This window comes from Trichechus manatus, unplaced genomic scaffold (genome assembly GCF_000243295.1).
Source record: "Trichechus manatus latirostris isolate Lorelei unplaced genomic scaffold, TriManLat1.0 scaffold00039, whole genome shotgun sequence".
Classification (NCBI taxonomy): Eukaryota; Metazoa; Chordata; class Mammalia; order Sirenia; family Trichechidae; genus Trichechus; species Trichechus manatus.
Window position 1 is genome coordinate 12,268,311 of NW_004443975.1, and position 21,456 is coordinate 12,289,766.

The 21,456-nt window shown below is 50.4% G+C and overlaps 1 protein-coding gene across 1 annotated transcript in view; it reads left to right on the forward strand.

Moving 5' to 3' along the window:
- Window positions 1-21,456, forward strand: part of LOC101341649 (calpain-8) — an 89,064-nt gene that overhangs the window by 55,926 nt on the left and 11,682 nt on the right. Inside the window, 7 exon segments of the mRNA XM_012555413.1 lie at window positions 365-439; window positions 1,730-1,890; window positions 5,428-5,603; window positions 10,380-10,391; window positions 13,420-13,635; window positions 16,255-16,292; window positions 19,864-19,921. Of these exon segments, the coding sequence (XP_012410867.1) occupies window positions 365-439; window positions 1,730-1,890; window positions 5,428-5,603; window positions 10,380-10,391; window positions 13,420-13,635; window positions 16,255-16,292; window positions 19,864-19,921 (736 nt within the window).

Consider the following 21,456-nt stretch of genomic DNA (forward strand, 5'->3'; position numbering starts at 1 on the left):
ATAGGGTTTTCAATGGCTGATTTCCCAGGAGTAGATCACCAGGCTTGTCTTTCGAGGTGCCTCTGGGTGGATTTGAACTGCCAACCTTTTGGTTAGCAGCGAGCCCATTAACTGTTAGAACAAGGCCCGTGGCCTCACTGTTCCTGCCGCACATCACCCCTCTGCTGCCCAGAGTCCATGACCCCGGTCTGCATCCCTTCCCCAGGCTTTGTACCCCGACACACTGCCTTCCTGCCTTCCTTCCTGCCTCGCTGTTTTTCTGCATTCCGTTTCTGGCCCTCTGGGGGAGAGTTGGCTGTGGTAAACAGCCTGCGCCGCAGCAGGACCCCTCAGGAACAGCCGCCTCTGCTTGGTTTTTTCCCAGTGCACCAGAGTGGAACTACATAAACCCCAGGCTGAAGGAAGAGCTGGACAAGGAAGCTGAGGATGGGGAGTTTTGGCGAGAGCGTTGTCTCTGGAGACTGTCCTGTTACCGTGGGTCCCTTCCAGGTTCTCATGGGGGTGGGGTGGGGGGTGCAGTGTTCTAGGAATGCCATCAGTTTCCTGGCCAAGGGGGGCTGCATTTTTCTCCCCTCTTTTGCCCTCGTCTAATTCTACCTCTATAGCAGCACGTCTAAAGGATTGAAGCCAAGCTATCCGGACCCTCAACATGAATTAGCCATCAGCCTGTCTTCCTCAGTTTCTGTGTCTTTCCTACGAGATAAGAGCAGTACTGATCTCTTTAAGGTCTAGTCCAGAAGCACTCTAAGATTTAACTGGCCGTAAAAATAGAACTGCCTTCGCTGGTGGGCTAAGGACGATAATAAGGGCACCTTTGAATGTAGTATGACAGAGAGGAGGTGGTGGCATCTCTATGCTGGACATCACTAACAATCAGATAGGAACTGCTGGTGGGAATGTAAAATAGTGCCATCATTGTGCAGAACAGTTTGGCGGTTCCTCAAAAAGTTAAACACAGAAATTACCATATGACCCAGCAATCCTACTCCTAGGTGTGTGCCCAAAAGACTGGAAAGCAGGGACACAGACAGAGACTTGTACACGAGTGTTCACTGCAGCACTATTCACAGCTGCCAAAAGGTAGAAACAACGCAAGCACCCGTCAGCAGATGAATGGACCAACAAAACTGTGGTCTGTCCGTGCGATGGGGTATTAACCAGCCAGCAAGAGAAGTGAAGTCCTGATACAGGCCAGGACGTGGATGGACCTTGAAAACATCGTGCTGAGTGAAATGAGTCAGTCACGAAAGGACAAATGTTGTATGATCTCACTTATGAGATATCTAGAGTAGGTAAAAAAAGATTAGTGGTTACCAGGGATTACTAGTGGTTACTGTGGAAAACAGGGAGTTTAAACAAAAAGGCACCAAAAACGACAACAAAAAATAATTAAATAGGAAACAGACTCTTGTGGGTTTAGACGAAACAGCCTAAGGGAGGGGCTTTGTCCAGATGACCGCCTGGGGCCTTTTCCACTCTAGGGTTCAGACTCTTTGCAGGTTGGGTAGGTATGTGAGGGGCTCTCTAAGCAGAATGGAGAAGCTAACAGCAGTGAGGAAGTTGGTCGGTGTCTCTGCATACTTGTGTCAGTGGGCTGTAGAAAGGTTCCCAGTTAGCCCAGGGCCTCTAAGGCCACTGTCCTGGCTCCCCCCAGGCCCAGTAGCATGCGTGTCCTCATCTTTCCATCCCACCTGTCTTAACCTGAGCCCTCTGGCTGCTCCGCCCCCAGGATGTCCTTCTCGGATTTCTTGAGGCAGTTCTCTCGGCTGGAGATCTGCAACCTGTCCCTGGACTCGCTGACCAGCAAAGAGGTGCACAAGTGGAACCTGGCCCTATTCAACGGCCGCTGGGTGCGGGGCTCCACCGCCGGGGGCTGCCAGAACTACCCAGGTAAGGTGAAGGGCCCACCTGCTCCGGTAGCTCCTTGTTGTCCCCGAGCTGGGTGCCTTTATGTCTTTGGAGAATGCCTTTGGACTTTGCTCTCTGGCTCCTGGGCGCCCCCTGGTGGCACTGCTACTCCCTTGGGCTTGGCGGCCAGGGCAGCCATGGCTCTGCCGCCTGGCACCTGAGGGCTGATTTCAGTAACGCTGTTCATCAGTGTCTGTGTTCAAACCACCACTGCTTCACCCATCGGCCCCTGAGGGATGAGCTTTTCAGTACTAACCATGCTCTTTCCACCCTACACTGAGCCCTTCCGTTCTTCTCTTGGGCTTCCACCATCCCCACCCAGTCCGCCGGAGACCCCATCCCACTGAACTCTAGGACGGTGTCTAATGGTGTGCTGGAGGAGTGCGGCGTGACGTCTGCTGTTTCAACAGCCTGCATCTCCAAGAGCAGCTGCTCTGCTTGGGTTTGCGCCTGACAGTGTGGACGGGGAGGGCACGCATAGGGCCTGCGGTGGCACTCCCCACTCCTGGATTTCAGAGATCCATCGCTGGCGGAGATGGTCGGCTGCAAACTTTGCCTCTGCACTAACCCTGGGCTCATCTTACCCCAGGTGGGAAGCCTTCCCCAGTCCATAGACCGTCACTAATCCCTATACAGGCTCCTCCTCGGTGGAATCAGCTGAGGTGAGGCAGCACCTGATGAAGAAACTCTGAAAATCCACCCACCTCTCTAAGAAGAAATGAAGGGAAGCAAAACCAGCTCTCTCCACTGCGCACCTCCCCGCCTTCACTCCTGCTTCCCAGTCTGATGTTGGTTGACGATGTTGGATGGCGATGTTGATTGATGATACTGGTTGACGATGTTGGTTGATAGACCATAAGCACCCAGGCAGGGCCATCCCGGGGCTATGCTCAGAGTTGTTGGAAGTGACATTATAATAAAAACCCCACATGGGTTCAGTCCTGGGGTCTTGGCAAAGTGCCTCCTCCATCCCCCATCTAGTCCACAGCGACCAGCTCTAGCAGCAGAGGCGAGGGCTGAGTGAGAGGAAGGAGCTGAGATAGTTTCCTGTCCTTGCTGCTTACCTTGGGGACCCTGGGGGTGTCATTTCTCTTTGCTGAGCCTCCGTTTCCTGATCCTCAAAATGGGACCATGAGACCCGCCCTGCAGCCTCACTGGGTCGCCGTGAGCGCTGTGACACGGAGTGTGTAGGAACGCGCTTTGTCACCGGTATAGCATCGTACCAACGGGAAGTGTTATTTTTATGGCCCATTCTCTGCCTCCGGTTCTGTTACGGAGTAAACAAAAAGTGTAGGGATTGCAGTCATGTTGTATCTGGGAGAAATTAAAATGTGCTCGCCATTAGCAAGCTCGCCATTAGAAATGTAGAGGAAATTTGCATGGATCATTTTGGGAGCTCAGAACTGTAGGCAGTGCCCAAGGTATCTGCATGCAGCAAATCCCTCCTCCGTCTGTGCTGCCAGCTAGCTGTCAGGAGAGACGGATTGCTCTGGCCCCTTGGTGATGGTGTACGTATGGAAGATTACAGAATTTTCTCTGTCTTCTCTGGAATCTACAGATATTCGGCTTTAAAATCCATACACTTGTGCCCTCGATTAGGAAGAAAAAATCTAGAGGCATAGATTCTGGGAAGGTGGAATTGAATAAGTAATTTTATTGTTAAGAAGAAACATAACCGGGGCTCTTGATCGGCGATGAGTATCTTGTTATTTCGCCAAGTCAGACCCTATTTCCGAGGATGTGAGGGAAGCCCTCCCCTCCCTTCCCCAACTCCTTTCTCTCCTCAGGTCACATCATTGTTGAAACGGTTGAGGCCTTAGCGTGGAAATGCCTGTCAGGCTTGTCTTCTTCAGTTATGTTCTGCTGCTCGGTTCCTGTCACAGAATTGCTGTGTGCCCTTGGAAAATCCATTTGACTTCTCTGTACCTTTGCTTGGGTAGTCACTATTTTGAGAGATTAAAAAAAAAAAAAAAAATCTTTGAAACAAAGTGGTCTTTAAATACTCACAGGTGGTGTGGCAGGAGTGCTTTCTAATTGCCAGTTATCATTCCTCATGCATTATTAGATGACTTAGTCTCGAAGAGCCTGTGTCATCTGTGGTCCGCAACACTGCAGCCATCACGTGAGGCCGCGGGGCCTACGGACAAAGAGTAGCTCCTGGACTGCTGGGGCTGTGATCTGAAGCAGGGCCCTCCCTGAGGGAAAGCGCAAGTCAGTCAGGCTGGGCTTTCTGGCAGCAAGAGTGGCCTGCGCTCTTTCTAGCCTGTCAGGAAGAAGTCGCCTTGGTAGCTAGTCTCCTCCGGGACTTTGTCCTCATCTGTCCCAGGGCCCTATTTTTTACTCAGAGATCTCCCTTCATCAGGAGGTGAGTTTGCCTTCGTAGACCAGGAAGCTGAGAACAAGGAATGTTAACAGTTTTCCCAGGCAGACTTGGAAGTGCCTTCCTGTCTTAGTCATCTAGTGCTGCTGTAACAGAACTACCACAAGTGGATGGCTTTAACACAGAAATTTATTCTCTCACAGTCTAGTAGGCTACAAGTCCAAAGTCAAGGCATCAGCTCCAAGGGAAGTCTTTCTCTCTCTGTTGGCTCTGGAGAAAGGTCCTTGTCATCAATCTTCCCTTGTTCTGGGAGCATCTCAGCACAGGAACCTCAGGTCCAAAGGATGCACTCTGCTCCCAGCACTGCTTTCTTGGTGGTATGAGGTTCCCATGTGTCTCTGCTTGCTTCTCTTTTTTATATCTCAAAAGAGATTGGCTTAAGACACTATCCAATCTTGCAGACCTCATCAGTATAACTGTCGCTAATCCATCTTATTACATCACAGTGATAGAGTTTACGACACATAAGGAAATCACATCAGATTACAAAATGGTACACAATCATACAAAACTGGGAATCATGACCCAGCCAAGTTGACAGATATTTTTGGGGGACACAATTCAATCCATGGGTGCAGTGGATTCCTAGGCTCATGGTACCTTGAATCTTCCCAATCAACCATCCCTGGGTTGCTGCTCCATCAAACGGAAGTGCAAAAATTCCAGACACTATGGGATGTTTCTGTGTGTGTGTGTGTGTGTGTCAGGGTGAGGTGGGGAGGTAGGAGGAAGTGCCTGACCACCTTGTAAAGAAAACTTTCCGAGGTCTGCTTACTAGGTACCGTTTGCCTAACCAGTAGGTCCCTGGGTGACGCAAATGTCTTGTGCTCGACTGCTAACCTAAAGGTTGGTGGTTAACCAGTTGTTGTTGAGTTGGTTTTTGACTCATGGCCACCCACGTGTGTCAGAGTAGAACTGTGCTCTATAGGGTTTTCACTGGCTGATTTTTCAGAATGTAAACCTCCAACCTTTTGGTTAGCAGCAGAACTTGTGTTAACTATTCGCAACACCCAGGGACTCCTACAGTTTGCCAAGAGTCATGCTTTCATTGGGATGATCAAGGTTCTCCCGTTTCATTTTATTCTTCCCATGTCCTTGCCCCCCGTGGGGGGAACCACCACCACCTGGGTGACTTCCAGCCACCTACTGGACCAATCCCCAGTTCAAAATCCGTTTGGAAGAGGTGGAAGACAGCCACGAGGAGAACGCTGGTGAGCCCTGCTGTGCGGTGCTGCTGGGTCTGATGCAGAAAAATCGCAGACGACAGAAGAGGATAGGACAGGGCATGCTGAGCATCGGCTATGCCGTCTACCAGGTACCCCGAGCTGGGCTCGTCCTTTACTGCACGCTTGATTATTTGGTCTGAAGACTTTGGCTAGTGATTGGAGTGCATGTTTTCTATTGCTTGGATAGTCCTGATTGAGTGTTCTTCCTTCCTTAAGTGCGTCTCCCTATGGCCTTACTGAGGTCCAAATTCCACCATTAGAGATTCATTCTTATGGCTTATGTCTTTGTCCACTGTTAACATTGAGGCATATAATTCATTGAACTTTGCCTGTCATTTGGATCTCAGTATAGATACACTTGAGCCCCGGTGGTACAGTGGTTAAGAGCTGGCTGCTAACCGAAAGGCCGGCAGTTCAAATCCACCAGCCACTCCTTGGAAACCCTTTGGGGCAGTTCTACTCTGTCCTATAGGGTCATTGTGAGCCAGAATGGACTCAACGGCAATGGGTTTGGTTTGGTTGGTATAGATACACTTATTAGACTCTTTCCAAATACAGACATTTCAGGGGACAGAGGCCAAGGTCATGGGGGACAAGGCACTCAAGGGGACACGAGGAGGATGACGGGCAGGTTTGAGTGGGAGGAGGGAGGCTGGATATGGGAGCCAAGCACAAACATCCCTTTCCTGTCACCCTGGGCAACCTTGAGATACTTGTTGGGGTGCACAGGGCATGGGTGTGGGGCGAGGGAAGCCACATGGCCATTTCTAGTTCACGTGGCTCTGGTTCTGGAAACTGAAGCTGACTTGGTCTCGGGTTGAAGTCCCTGGCTCAGTAGTCCAGTTTGCACTGGTAACCACCCCACTACAGATTTAACAGCCTCAGAGATATGTTAACACAAGGCCTTCGAGTGGACAAGCCTGGCCAGGAACAAATGGGAATCCACTTTTTTATACAGGCAAAGGCTCCTTACAATAAATTCCAGAGGGATTCATACTGGTTGTTTTTGTACAATTTTGTTAATAATACACCTCCAGGGAAACAATACAAGTCTAATCAGGTAGACCAGTGTATGACACAGAGCTGGCTGTAGGTGCAACAACTCAGTGTAAATTAATTCATGGAAGGACGTATTATAATTAGAAACCAGGAGGGACAAGTGAAGGAGCCCTGGTGGCACAGTGATTAAAGTGATCAACTGCTAACCAAAAGGTCGGTGGTTTGAAACCACCAGTGACTCCTCAGGAGAAAGATGTGGCAATCTGCTTCTGTAGAGATTTACAGCCTTGGAAACCCTATGGGGTCGCTATTAGTCAGAATCAACTCAACGGCAGTGGGTTTGGTTGGGTTTTGGAAGGAAAAGTGGCATTACCGAGTGGGCTCCTGCTCAATCAAATGGAAGTGCAAAAATGCCAAATGTTATGAGATATTTCCAATCCCTTTGTTTCCCTTGTCCGTGTGTGTGTGTGTATGTGTCTGTGTGTTTTAGTTTGGAAGAATGGAAGTTGGAAAACATTCTCTTCTTGATGGCAGGACACAAGAATTGCAGCTAAATCAGCTCCAACTCTGCTCTAGCTTAGCTCGGCCATCCCAGCTAGAAGATAAATAGCACAAAAGCAGATTCTCTTCTTACAGGTGAAAAGCCTGAGAAGTCACTTATGGTATGTAGATCCATTCAACAAACTTCAGTGAATACTTACTATGTGCCAGGTCCTATGCTGAAAGCTGGGGACACTGAGAAGACAAGCACATGGCTATGCCGTCATGGTGCTCACAGTCTGGAGTGGGGATTAGGCACACGCTCAGTGAACTTCAGTGCCGTCAGATTGTGCTATTATGGGAACCAAGATGGTGGGCTAGAGCCATCTCTGAGGAGGACAGCTCCAGGGAGGAGCCTTTTGACCAGGGCTTCAGGAATGAGTCAGATTTCAAAGTTGGAGAAGGGAGCAGAGAGTGGGGGGGCAGGGCTGAAGGCTGGGCTCCTCAGGGACTGTGTGGCCACCAGGCTCATTGTCCATCAGGCCTACTTTATATAACCTGATCAGCAAAGCCTTCTTTCAAAGGCACGTGGGCTAACACACTGAAATAGCTTTGTTTGGCATGGCATTTGCTGTAATAAATAATATATAAAGCATGCGAGTTTTTCAGATGCCAGATTATAGCTGCTTATAAAATACACCAACGCATGTGATCCTTGGACCTTCTTATGGCCAGAGGCATGGAATTTAGAGCATGACAGCTGTGAGTGGAAGCATTTGGAAAGTTAGGGTGAGGAGCGGGGTGCAGGAAGGTAGAGAGCTCCGTACTCTGACCCCCGTGTCTGCCTCCTCTGGCTTTAACTGTCTTCAAACTGGAGTCTGGTTTGAGGTTGAAAACCTGACACCAACTGAGAAGCAGCAGGGATCCCTGAAGGCTAGAGAGCCCTGCTCATCCAGCTTCCTCTCTCTCCTGTTATCTTCCTGCGTGACAACAGACAGGCTCATGCGGGCGGGCCTCTCATTTGCATTCAGGATCCTGCGTTTCAAAGAGGATTGTCCCTTTCCATCCACCAGTGGGCGATGGCTAAGGCCTGCACTCCTGCCTTGCTGCTCCGGATATGTGTCACCAAGAGCCCCCCACCCCAGTCGCCTCCCTGGCTCAGTTCCTGCCCAGTGCCTCTTGGCAGGGTGGATTCAGAGCATGTGGATGGTGGCGGTCGTGTTGTTCATAGGACTGCGGCCAAGCTAGTTCTCTCCCCACTGGCTGTTTCCAGTTGCTCTTGAGTCAACTCCAGCTCATGGTGACCACATATGTGTGAGAGTCGAATTGTGCTCCGTAGGGTTTCCAATGGCTGATTTTTCAGCCATAGATTGCCAGACCTTTCTTCCGAGGTACTCTGGGTGGAATCGAACCTCCAATCTTTCGGTTAGCAGCGAATGTGTTAACCCAGGGACTACCCAGGGACATTGGGACCTGTAGGCTTGGCCGTTTCAGGCAGGAAAATCCTGGCTGGGGGTGGATAAAGGCTCTTCGACAGGGATGGGGTGGAAGATATCTGTGAGGGCCCCTGCTGCCCAGGCAGCCAGGGTGTCTTGTCTGCATGGGGATTTGGCTTAAAACTCACAGTCAGAGAGTGCCAGTGGCCCCGGAGTTTTCTTCCCTCTGCTGCCAGTTGCAAACTCCAGAAGTGAGGATGCCAGCAGATCCAAGCTCTCACTAATTGTATTTTTTCAGAGTTGTAGGTAGTCGCCCATGGGCCCAAGCTGCAAACAACGCCGTGCCTGCTCTACTGGTCAAGAGAGCCTACATGGCAGGGCGGAGGAGGGAAAAGGCCAAAATGGGGACTTGAACCTCTTCTCTCTGCTGGCATAGGAGTCCCGGTGCCCTGGGCATGGGAGGATCCACTGTGGATCTGAGAGCTGATCCCTCCAGGGAGGCAACGTTTTCAGTTGCAAATAAATAAGTCCTTGGGTGGCACAAAGGGTTTCCTCTTGACTGCTAATTGAAAGGTTGGTGGTTCAAATCCACCCAGTGCAGCCATGGAAAAAAAGGCCTGGCGATCTACTTCCATAAAGATTACAGCCAAGAAAACCCTACAGAGCAGTTCTACTCTGTAACACATGGGGACACCATGGATCAGAATCGACTAGATGGCTATGGATTTGGTGGTTTTTAACTTGAGCTAAAACCAAAACCCATTGCCATCGAGTCGCTTCCTACTCATAGCAACCCTATTGGACAGAGTAGATCTGCCCCACAGGGTTTTCAAGGAGCGGCTGGTGGACTCGAACTGCTGACCTTTTGGTTAGCAGCTGAGCTATTAACCACTGCACCACCAGGGCTCCTACTTGAGCTAGACGAGTGAAAAAAGAATTTACCAGTTCATGTAACCAAACCAAGGGAAGGGCAGGAATGCATGGGACAAGACCTTGGGTGTGTTCCCTCTACATCTCATCTATGGGATCAGTGCCCTTCTAGTCTAGCTTTCTTCACTATCTTCCTAATATCACCCGTATAACGGAAGGGGCCCCCTTCCCTTAGTTTCAATTTAAAAACCCCAGAGAAGTCTCTGGTGGCCTCAGCTTGGTCATGTCCTTGGACCAATCACTGTAGCTGAGGGCAGGATAAACTGTGGCTCAGCTAGGGTGAGATTCCCTCCTCCATCTGAGCACCGGATGTGGGAGGTTAGGTCTGTAAGATCTTGTCTGTGGTTGCCATCGAGTCAGCTCTGACTCCTGACCACCTTACGTACAACAGAACAGAACATGGCCTGGTCCTGCACCGCCTTCGTGGTCATCGACATGTTTGAGCCCATTGCTGTAGCTAGTGTGTCAGTCCATCGCATCGAGGGTTTTCCTCGTTTTCGCCGACCCTCCACTTTACCAAACATGATGTCCTTTGCTAGCAGTTGGCCTTTCCTGACGATGTGTCCAGAGTAAGTGAGCCAAAGCTGTTAGCTCTCATTAAACTCCAAGGTTATGACCCCTAAAGAATTTGGGATCCTGGTAGATTATATGGAGCTCTGGTGGCACAGTGGTTAAGAGCTCAGCTGCTAACCAAAAGGTTGGCTGTTTGAATCCACCAGCTGCTCCTTGGAAACACCATGGGGCAGTCCTACTCTGTCCTATAGGGTTGCTATGAGTCGGAGTTGAAGTAGAACTCCCCACCCGCCATATTTCTAGGGCTTAGTGCTCTACAGCTGGCTTTGAAATTCAGCAATGACTTTCCAGTTTCAGAAATGCTGACTCATCTCTCACTTTAGCATTCATCTCCTCCCTGGTGGCCCGAGCCTACAAGTCTGTCTGCAAGATGCAGGGGTGGGATGCAAAGGACGAAGGGAGGACCTCGGAGCTCTCAGATGACAGCTCCTTTCTTCTGCCCTGTAGGTTCCCAAAGAGGTATGTGAGTGCTGACAGAGATGTCCTCCCTTTGGTAAGAAGTAGTGTGGCTGCCTTTGGGGCAGGCACAGTGGCATCTGCTTCCTCTGATGGAAGCCCGTGCTCCCGCAGACAGACCCCCGCGAGATCTGGTGAGCTGGTACCTCAGAGTAGTAAAGACAATCCTGAGCGCCCCCTGCCAGGCCCTCATGAAAGAGGACGGTGGTAACCTTTGTCTTCTGCGTACCTGGTGGTCTGACCTAAACACGGTGGTTATAGCACACCTTGGGTTTCTAGTTATCTGACCAACAGAAGTCAACGCCCTGATCTCTGATAGGAGTAGGAAGCACTGACATTTTTTGGCTCCTCAATAATTTATAACTGGGCTAGAGAATCAGCTTATCAGTATCATACTTAATACCTGGGGTTTTTTCGTGCCATCCCAGGCTTCACTGGCTGTACCATCTCCTCGGGAGAGGCCCGGCATGGCTACCTTTGTGAGCGCATTCTGGGCATATTCTAGGCCCTCCTGGTGGCGGCCAGCACAAAGCCAGGCCCAATAAATTCCAGCCCGATGAGCCTCTCCTTGGCTGCAGGTTGGAACCACCTGGGGAGCTTTTAAAAGTCAATGCCCAGGCTGCACCTCAGACCAATTACATCAGAATCTCTGGGGTGGGACCCAGGCATTGAGCATTTTAATAAACTACTCAGGTATTCCAGTGTGTAGCCAAGGCTGAACCACTGTTATCTGGGGCTTCCTCCAGCTGGGGTCAGTTGCACTAATTATGTAGCGGTCCGTTTGTCCTGCTTCATTCTCACGCCCACTCTCAAGGGCTCTCAAGCTTAACCAGCTACAGCTTGTGCCAGTGAGACCCAAATTCACAGGCTCCATCCCATGCATGCGTCCAAGGCTGCAGAATACTGGTCTCCCCGTCCATGTTATTGATGACGGAGGGAAACAGACAAGGGAGTAGGGGTGATCCAGAGCAAACACCTCTTCACTTCTAGAAAACAGGAGAAAACCTGATTAAGTCGGTTCGCTGGTGGTTCCCATCAGGAATGTCACATTTATGAGTAAGGGGTCATCTATGGTGGAATGCCCCCCAACAGTGCCACAGGGTGCCCTCAATATGTCACCATGGGTCCTGTGCTCTACAAGTGCCAGGGGGTCTTCAGGTCTCAAACCACTGTGTTAGAGACCCCTGGATGTCTGTTAGAGCACAGACTGCTGGGCCCCACACTCAGAGTTTCTGATTCTCTAGGTCTGAGGAGGGGTGTGAGCAAGAATTTGCATTTCTAGCAAGTTCCCGGGTGATTCTGATGCTGGGCCCGCACTTTGAGAGCCACTCTCAGTTAAACCTGCTCTATCCCATCCTGTCACTGCTGGCTGAGCCATGTCAAGAGCCATTTGAGGGCCAGGGACCTGGTGGCACCTGCCTGTCTGGGTCCCTGATAGGACAGAGGGGACCCACCTCTTGCCTCAGTGTCCTCCGATTCCCACTCTGGCCTGCCAGACAGAGTTTGGCTTTTCTAACCTCCCCCGTCCCTGGATTGTCAATGGAACTCAGTTTGTTCCCTTCCCAGCCCAGCCCAGCCCAAACTAGAGCTGACTTCCCCACCTCAGTTCTACCGAGTACTGTCTCCTGCTGGTTCCTGTCTTCCCCTGCTCCCAACAGCGATGGCAAGAATGACATTGAACTCCATGATTCTTAGCCTTTGGCCACAGCCTCACACTCCCAGCATTGTCCTGCCCAGAGTGTAAGCATTTTCAGGGGAATCCCAGGCTCTGTGGGTGCCTTCGTGCCAGGTCAGCAGGGGCTGCTGGGGGGTCCATGGAGTCCAGACCAGGGCAGGGGGGGCAGGTGGCCCTGCTTTCTTCCTTGCCTGGCAGACATATGGTCCTAAGAGGGTCTGCTGACCATGAACGGACACTGTCCACTCCAGAGTGGGCCTCTAGAGGCCACTGGGTCACAGAGAAGTCACAGCCCCGTGCAGCTTGTCAGCACCTGCCCTCTGTTATGGGCATCCTGAGGAAGACTGATCGTAAAACTACCGTGCTGCAGGGAGGCTTAATGAAGCAGTAATAACTCTGGCACCTGTGTGTTGGAAGCCTTCTGCAGTGCTAACTAGCCTGTGTCATGAAGCAAAAGCCTCCCCCTCCCCACCACAAACAGGTGGGTCATGGGGACCATCTCCCCCCTTCCAAGGAAAGCCCAGGTCCTGAGGGAACAAGGAGGGACCCAGAACCAGGCCTGGCTGTGGCCACCCCCTCTGTCTGCCTCCTTAAGAGCTACCACCTTAGCCCCCTGACCTGATCACCCTGGTGACCTTGCAGAGAAATTTCTCAAATAGTCACAGGTGAGAAGGCCCTTCTGGCTGCTTGTGCTCACAGGGCTAGGATTGAAGCCTCAGGCCTGTCCTGGGGAGGTCGATGCCAACACCTGCCAGCTCTCCCCCTCCCACCACGGGAGGTCAATGCCAACATCCCCCATCTCCCCCCCTTATACCTTGAGAGGTCAATGCCAACATCCCCCAACTCTCCCCCACCCCCCACCATGGGAGGTCAATGTCAACACCCCCCATCTCCCCCCCTTAGACCCTGGGAGGTCAATGCCAACACTTCTGACACCCTGTGAGGTCAATGCCAACTACAGAATAAAAGTATATTGGATTCAGTGAGCCGGTGACTGATGAGGAAAAATATCCAGTAAGAAGCTGAGCACACACCACAGGCCCTGCTGTTCAACTCTTTCTTTCCTGGGGAGGATGCAGGAGCGCAGAGGCAAGGGGTCTGGCCATGGGCACAGTCAAGGGCAGTACTCAAACAGGGCCTGGCACGGAGAAGGTGCTCACAGCACAGCTGGTGATGGACACACGGTGAGTTAGCGACAGAATCCACACAGGAGCTCAGGCAAGAATGCAGGCATCCGGTTGCTTAGCTCAGTGTTAAAAGCCAAGGAGCCCTAGATTAGCATCACAAAACTCAACTCTTCTGCCCCTATCTTCCAGAATTTAAGGAGAAATTGACTGTGACTCTTGATTCGTGCAGCTGGAGAACCACACCGATGTGCACCTGGGCCAGGACTTCTTCCGGGGCCACCAGCCCTCAGCGCGCTCTAACATCTGTGTCAACCTGCGTGAGGTCTCCGGCCGGGCCTGGCTGCCCCCGGGGGAGTACCTGGTGGTGCCATCCACCTTCGAGCCCTTCAAGGACGGCGAGTTCTGCTTGAGGGTGTTCTCAGAGAAGAAGCTCACAGCCCTGTGCGTGCTCCTTGCCCTCCGCGGTGGGGGGCGTTGTCTGAGAGCGCGGGCCAGCTGAGGGGAATGACTGGAGGCAGGCACCTGTCCCTGTGTGCGGCTGTTCCCAGCTGAGGTCACTCAGAAGACGTTTGTCAAACACCACAGGTCCCAAGGGTCCCTAAATGGGTGTCCTTTCCTGTCTCCACCATTTTGATCTATAGGACACAAGGGGAATTTTCTTGAAAAAAAGGTCAAGGCTAGATGGTAGTGGCACTAGGAGCAGCCTGGTTAGAGGGTCTTCCGCCCAGCAGGGGTGGGCACCTGAGGCCCAGAGAATAGGATCTAAATGGCAGTACCACCTCTTCCTCTGACACATGCACATATACGTACACGTGAACATGCGTGTGCACACACACATGCACACACACCCCCACGCACACCCATGTGCACACACACACATGCACACACACCCCCACGCACACCCATGTGCACACACACACACATGCACACACACCCCCACGCACACCCATGTGCACACATACATGCGTGCACACACATGCATATGCACACATATATACACGTGTGCACACATGCATGCACACATACACACACCCATGCGTGTGCACATGTACACACAGGTGCATGCATACACTTGTGCACATACGCGCGCGCACACACTCATGCGTATGCATGCACGTATTTGGCACAGGCTTGCTAGCTCATTCAACAGCTGTGTTTCCAGGGAGAGCAGACTGGGGGAGGGGAAGAATGATAGCTGGGGCAAGATGGGGAGAAAATCCCCAAGAAGAGTGGTCCACCAGGGCAAAAGTGCCAGGGTCCATGGGACCAAACAAAATTGGCAGCTCTTGTCCCTGATGAGGAGTCCCCGGGTGGTGCAAATGGTTAATTCACTCAGCTGCTAACTGAAAGGTTGGAGGTTCGAGTCCACTCAGAGGTGCCTCAGAAGAAAGGCCTGGCAATCTACTTCTGAAAAATCAGCCACTGAAAATTCTGTGGAGCACAGTTCTACTCTGACACACGTGGGGTCACCGTGAATCAGAGTCGACTTGATGACGGCTGGTTTGTCCTTGGTGAAAGCTCAGGGTGGGGTGAAGGCTGGGAAGGGGAAGGAGGGGTGCTGGTTAAAGATTCAGTGTATGCAGTTTGGTGCTAGTAGGAACTGAAGTTCTTGGACGGGAAGCCAGTCCCTCAGAAGGGTCAAAACTTCCTAACTTAGCCATGAGTTGTGCATTTTACTTACTCATTCTCTCTTTGTGTTTCAGGGAAATTGGAGATGTCGTAGCTGGAAACCCACATGAGGTATGTGGTCTAGTAGGATGCCAAGCAACGACATTGTTACACAGCAGGCATTTGGGGTTTCTTTTCTTTTTTTTTTTTAATTGTGCTTTAGATGAGAGTTTACAGAGCAAACTAGTTTCTCATTAAACAATTAATACACATATTGTTTTGTGACATTGGTTGCCAACACAACCACGTGTCAACACTCTCCCTTCTTTACCTTGGGTTCCCTGTTACCAGCTTTCCTGGCCCCTCCTGCCTTCTCGTCCTCGCCCCTGGGCTGGTGTGCCCCTTTAGTCTCGTTTTGTTTTCTGGGCCTGTCTAATCTTTGGCTGAAGGGTGAACCTCAGGAGTGACTTTGGTACTGAGTTAAAAGGGTGTCTAGGAGCCGTACTCTCAGGATTTCTCCAGTCTCTGTCAGACCAGTAAGTCTGGTCTTTTTTTGTGAGTTAGAATTTTGTTCTACATTTATCTTCAGCTCTGTCCGGGGCCCTCTATTGTGTTCCCTGTCAGAGCAGTCAGTGGTGGTAGCTGGGCACCATCTAGTTGTGCTGGACTCAGGCTGGTAGAGGTTGTGGTAGATGTGGTCCATTAGTCCTTTGGACTAATCTTTCCCTTGTGTCTTTAGTTTTCTTCACTCTCCCTTGCTCCAGATGGGCTGAGACCAGTGGAGTATCTTAGATGTCTGCTCACAAGCTTTTAAGACCCCAGATGCTACTCACCAAAGTAGGATGTAGAACATTTTCTTTATAAACTATATTATGCCAATTGAGCTAGATGTCCCCTGAGACCACGGTCCCCAGCCCTCAGCCCAGTAATTTGGTCCCTCAGGGAGTCTGGATGTGTCTATGAAGCTTCCATGACCTTGCCCTGGTCAAGTTGTGCTGGCTTCCCCAGAATTGTGTACTGTCTTTCCCTTCACCAAAGTTACCACTTATTTATTGTCTATTCAGTGTTTTTTCCTTCCCACCACTCCCCTCCCTCATAACCATCAAAGATTGTTTCTTTTTGTGTGTAAACCTTTTCATGAGTCTTCATAATAGTGGTCTCATTCAGTATTCGTCCTTTTGTGATTGACTTATTTCACTCAACATAATGCTGTCCAGATTCATCCATGCTGTGAGATGCTTCACAGATTCATCGTTGTTCTTTATCTGGGGTTTCTTCTTAATTTGTAAGTGTTCTTTATATATTAAGGATGGCAACTTTTTATTCGTTGGGGCCACAGCATTTTCTAGGCCCTAGGTCTTCCTGGTGGAGATGAAATAGAAGCAGCACTGGAACCCAAGCTGTGTAATGCGTCCTTGCCACCTGAGGAGTCTCAGCATCCCCCACATCCAGTCAGCTGGACCCACAGATAGAGCAGTCACTGAGCGCCCAAGAGTTCTGTGCAGGACAGAGAGGGCAATGGGGGAAGTAGATCCAGTCCCTTGTCCTTGAATAGACTTCCCATCTCTGAGGGGACAAATGCTAGAAGCACATGAAAAAGTTGAAGGACAACTGACAGAAACGAATCTAAACCTAGCATGACCTGCGTGTGAGTGGTCCTTGGGGGTGCTGGACCTAGTCTGGGAAGGCTCCGTGGAGGAGGTGAATTCCGAGCAGACTTTGGAGGAGGAAGTGTGCATGGTTTGAAGAGCAAGTTCACCCATCTCACTCCCTTACCCCTCCCTCACGGCCTCCGGTTACTGTTGTCCCTCAGATGATATGTGTGGAGCCAGCATGCTGAAAGTCGCTGTTCCATGATGTCCGCACTGTGACAATGGCCGGGGGCAGTGGGCCAGGGGTGGGGCAGGACTGTCTTCATGGGGCCAGCTTCTGCCGCTCCGTTCTGTCTGCCTAAACATGGAGGTACCACAGGCTGCTGGGTCTGCCCTCTTTGGCCAAAGTGGGGAAGCGGGAGACATATTCTATTGTTTGGCATATATCAAATTTGTAAGCCCATGTTCCTGCAGATACAAAAGAAGCCATCAAATAAGGATCCATATTATCCTATTGGTTTACTTCATGAGTTTGTTAGATAGAAAATGCATGCCCCATTGTCTGTTAACCCCTGCCCTTGACAGATGCAACTGCTCCTGATTCCCCGGGACTTGGTGCCCTGTAGTTACGCCAGTAGTCTAACCACCTTGAGTCAGTTGCAATACCTGGCACGAGAGGACCTTTCTGTGCTGGCGGCTCTTGGAGCTCCTCAGAACTCCCCTGACCCTGCTCCAGCTGCAGGTGCCAGTTCTGAGCCCTCACTGCCCCCAGGAGGATGTATCTTACTGTCAGTCCCAGGTGTGTTAGAAAGGCTGGCGTGCCTCTGAGGAGGGTATGGATTCGGATCCACAACTCAGGGGATAAGAATTATCCAACCCCTTCCCCTTTTTTTTGGTTTCCACTAAGTCAACTTAAAACTGACTCTAAGTCCGCATTGCACCAGGTTGACAGGAGTTCAGTGGCAGTCATTATGGAGGCTCCCGTCTCCACCTCCTATGGGGTTGGGGTTCTCTGAAGCACCAAAGCATCAGGAAGTCCTTTCTGGTCACGGGTCTACACGGGTCTCAGCTTGCTGCCTCAGCTCACAGGTTCCTTCATGTGTGATAGCTGCTGGGCCTAGAGTCTTTGGTGAACCGAGAACCCCCAGGCCTAGGGGCCAGTCTTCCCTTCAAAGGCCTGGGGCATGGCCGTGGAGCCGTGCAAGGATTCCCAGTACTTCAAGGCCCTGTGGACGTCAACCTCTTCTTGGTCTCAGGGAAACTGTGCCTTTTCTCTCTCAGCACACTGCCCAGCACACACACAGAGACACGCAGCACCATGTCTTCAGGGGACTGGGACTTTTACAAGAGACAGGAAGAGCCATTACCTTTAAGAACTGTTTTCCTCCCTCCCAAAATCTCCAAGTCATGGATAGTCAGACACATTTGATGGGCTGAGCATCTGCTTGGAGTGGGGGAGGGGAAAGTACAGGGTGAACAGAACACTCTTGGAATTTAGATGTGTTCACTTCGAGCAGGATTGTAAAGATGCCACCAACACGTGATATAACAACAATAAAATAACTCCTTAATTTTGCCACGCTGCCTTACTATTTACAGAGCATTTCACATCTATTTTCCCAGAATAACAGATGACTCCACTCTAATAAACTCCTTGGAAACAAGGACAATCTTTTGTTCTCCATTGTATTTCAGGCACGGACAGGACAGTTCCCAACATGTGCCAGGTGTTCAGTAAATATGTTTTTTTAGTGAATGAATAAATAAACAAACTGTGAAGTGTACAGTCGTCACCGTCATATAACTCCATCTTCCTCACTCCCTGGTATCCAAAAATTACCCTGTCTCCGATGACACCCCCTAGTGGCAGAGTATCTGCTATGTACCAGAATTTACTGTTGGGTGTCCACAATTCCGACTCATAAAGACCCCATATGACAGAGTAGAATTGCCCCATAGGGTTTTCTTGGCTGTAATCTTTATGAAAGCAGATCGACAGGTCTTTTTCCTGTGGAGCTGCTGGGTGGGTTTGAACTGCCAACCTTACAGTTAGCAGCTGCCAGCTTAACTCCAGTATTTGTTGATATCCATGTAAGTTTTCTTTCCTTCTCTTCCCTCCTCTTGCTCCTCCTTCTTCTTTGCTATGTGATGTTATCCTTTATTCCCCCAGGAATAATATATATTACTTCATGTCCAGAATTTACGAGCTTCCCACTAAATTTCGAAACATAGTATATTGTATTACATGAACAAAATAATTTTTTTTCCTACAAAAGTACTTTTAAGTCATATATGTATGATGAGAAGTGGTTATCATTTTTCTTCTCAAAATTTAGATATATTCTGGGAGATGCTTACCTTATATGTAAACAAATATGGTAGGCACTAACGTCCCCATGTTACACATCAGGAAACAGTCTCAGAGAGGTGGAGGAGTTTGGATCCTGGCTCCACCGTTTAGTGCTGTATAATCTCAGCCTGTTACTTACCATTTGAAATGTCAGTGACTCCATCTGTGAAATGTGAATAGTAATGGGACCAGCCTCATAGGGCGGTTGTGAGTGTTAAATGAAATAATCCAGGTAAAGTATCTGACGGGCATTAAGTACGCACTACTTTAAGTCCTATTGCTATTGCCACTCTTATTAGTAGAGTATCGTCAGCCTTACTGGATGTTTTGTACTTTCCCGAGTGACGGTTTTAGAAGACACTGACTTGGCTTTCTGGAACCTCTTCGAGCCTGTATGTCTAGTGGAGACAGTTTAGGGGGGTCATTCTATTTTGGATGGAGCCCATTATCATATCAGAAAGCCTCTGGACAGAGTCATTCATATAATGGTTCGTAATTTTCAGAGGACTTTGACACACATTAGCTCTCATTTAATTCTGAAAATGACCCTGTGAAACAGGCCTTGTTAATGTAGATTTCGAGTTGAGGAGATAGATGCTCAGAGTCCTGGAATGGTGTGCAGTAAACGGCCGATCTGGTATTTGAACTCAGGCCTTCCTGTCTCCTTGTTCTGCTGTTTCTACTAGGCTGTGTTCTTAACTGCTTTTTAATCACACTGCTCTTTGAGAATCTGAGGAAAGCTACGAAAATGCATATAAACACTACCTAAAATTTTCATGTCATTTCGGGAGTTCAAAGACCCAGGTCAGGATGCCCTGCCGTCAGTTTTTCTGCCTTTCTCTGCAGGTAATTTACCCAAGTCCCCAAAGCTGAGGGTTGGTGGGTCACTTCCCCACATTCCTGGGAGAGGACCCCCCTAGACCCCAGCACTGTGTCCCTGTTGGACTGTAAACCCCCAGGGGCGGGACCTCCCCGTGCCCCCACTCAGCCCAGTGCTTGCACATCACAGCTGCTCTATAGATATTAATGAATGAATGAATGGATTTTAAATCTCAGTCTTTCAACCTCCTCGATGATTCCCCCTTTAACCTTGCAATTGTCCTTCATTTTAGCCACACCCCAGTGAGGTGGAGCAAGAAGATGGCCAGTTCAAGAGCCTATTTGAGAAGCTGGCAGGGCAGGTGCGTGGTGGGCAAACACAGCTCCCCAGGTGGGTGGACAGGTGGGCACACAGGCAGGCAGACAGGTGGGCTGACAGGTGGGCAGACAGGTGGGCAGAGTGTGCAGGTCCTTCGGTCTTCCCTTCTGTGAGTACCCGTGAGTGAAACTAGCTCGGCTGCAGGTCTCGGACCCCCTGCCTCTGTGTCTGTCTTCAGTACTGAGGGCCTTCCCTGCGCAGCTGAGGGAGAATAGTCCTGGGTCCCTCTTCTTGCCAGGTTGACTGACTCTTGAGAAAACAGGAAATCGAATCTGTAGGTCCTGCCAGAAGCGTTTCTGTTTATAAATTGGCGCTGTCAGCTCAGGGCCTCTGACTAAACAGCTAGGGCAGCAAAACCTCTCTAGATCAATACACTTCAGAGGTGGGAAGGATCGCCCAGCCCGGGTGGGAAGTGGCTCAGTTAACCTGGCCTGGGATTGGTGTGCAGAGCCCGGTTCAGCTCACTGTCCCGCCCCGGGGGGAGACCAACAGCACTCTCTGCTCCTGAATTCAAGCTTGGCTGGGTCCCCTGCACGACTTGGGGTTCTCACCAAGCCAGGGAGAGCAGCCGCCAGCACCTGCCACTCCTTCCCCCTCCCCTCGCGGCATGGCTCATTCTGATTCCAGTCCCGTGGGGGCCATGGAGCATTAGAGTGGCCCTGGGACCAGAGGCATCACAACTAGTCCCATAAAGACATAAATGCATTGCCCTTCGGCATGTAGTAAGGTGTTCCAGAGGGCCTTGGAAGGGGAGAGACAAGGCTCGCTGCCCCACAGGGAAATCTGGGAGAATGTCCAGACTGGAGCATAGAATGGAAGAAAATACATCCAAATCCTCTGCAGAAAGCAGGTGCTGGGAGCACAGTCCCTTTGCAGAGCCACTGAGGAAACTGTTGCAAAAATGAGTCAATTTATGTTTTAGGTGGATGCTCAGACTAGTGTTTTACTAACAAAACCTGGTTGCCTTAACTGTTAAGGGGCCATATTTTCTTAAGAACATCAAGAACAATAAAAAATAAAAGCTCATATTGTGTAGTTCTTCTCTTACATTGTCTTACTTTACTGCTGTGTGGGGCAGTATCTGTCACTCTCCCGTCCTGGTGGGTGAAGTGACTGGCCCAAGGAGGGTGGGGGGAGGACAGGGCCAAGGTTCAAACATAGACTCATCAACATCCTGTTTCTTTCCTGGCAGGCTAATGGGGGCCATGTTCTTGGCCAGGCAGCTTTTCAGGTCTTATACATTTAAAAAAAAAAACCCTACTGCTGTTGAGTTGATTCTGACTCATGACTACCCCATGTGTTACAGAGTAGAACTGCTTCATAGGATTTTCTTGGCTATAATCTTTATGGAAGCAGATCACCAGGCCTTTCTTCTGCAGTGCCGCTGGATGGGTCTGAACCGCCAACCTTTAAATTAGTAGTTGAGCACAAACCGTTTGTACCACCAGGGACCTCGTCAGGTCTTACAGAGGCCGACTACTCTGGGGCTCAGTGAAGCCAGCTGCCCTCCCAGGGGCC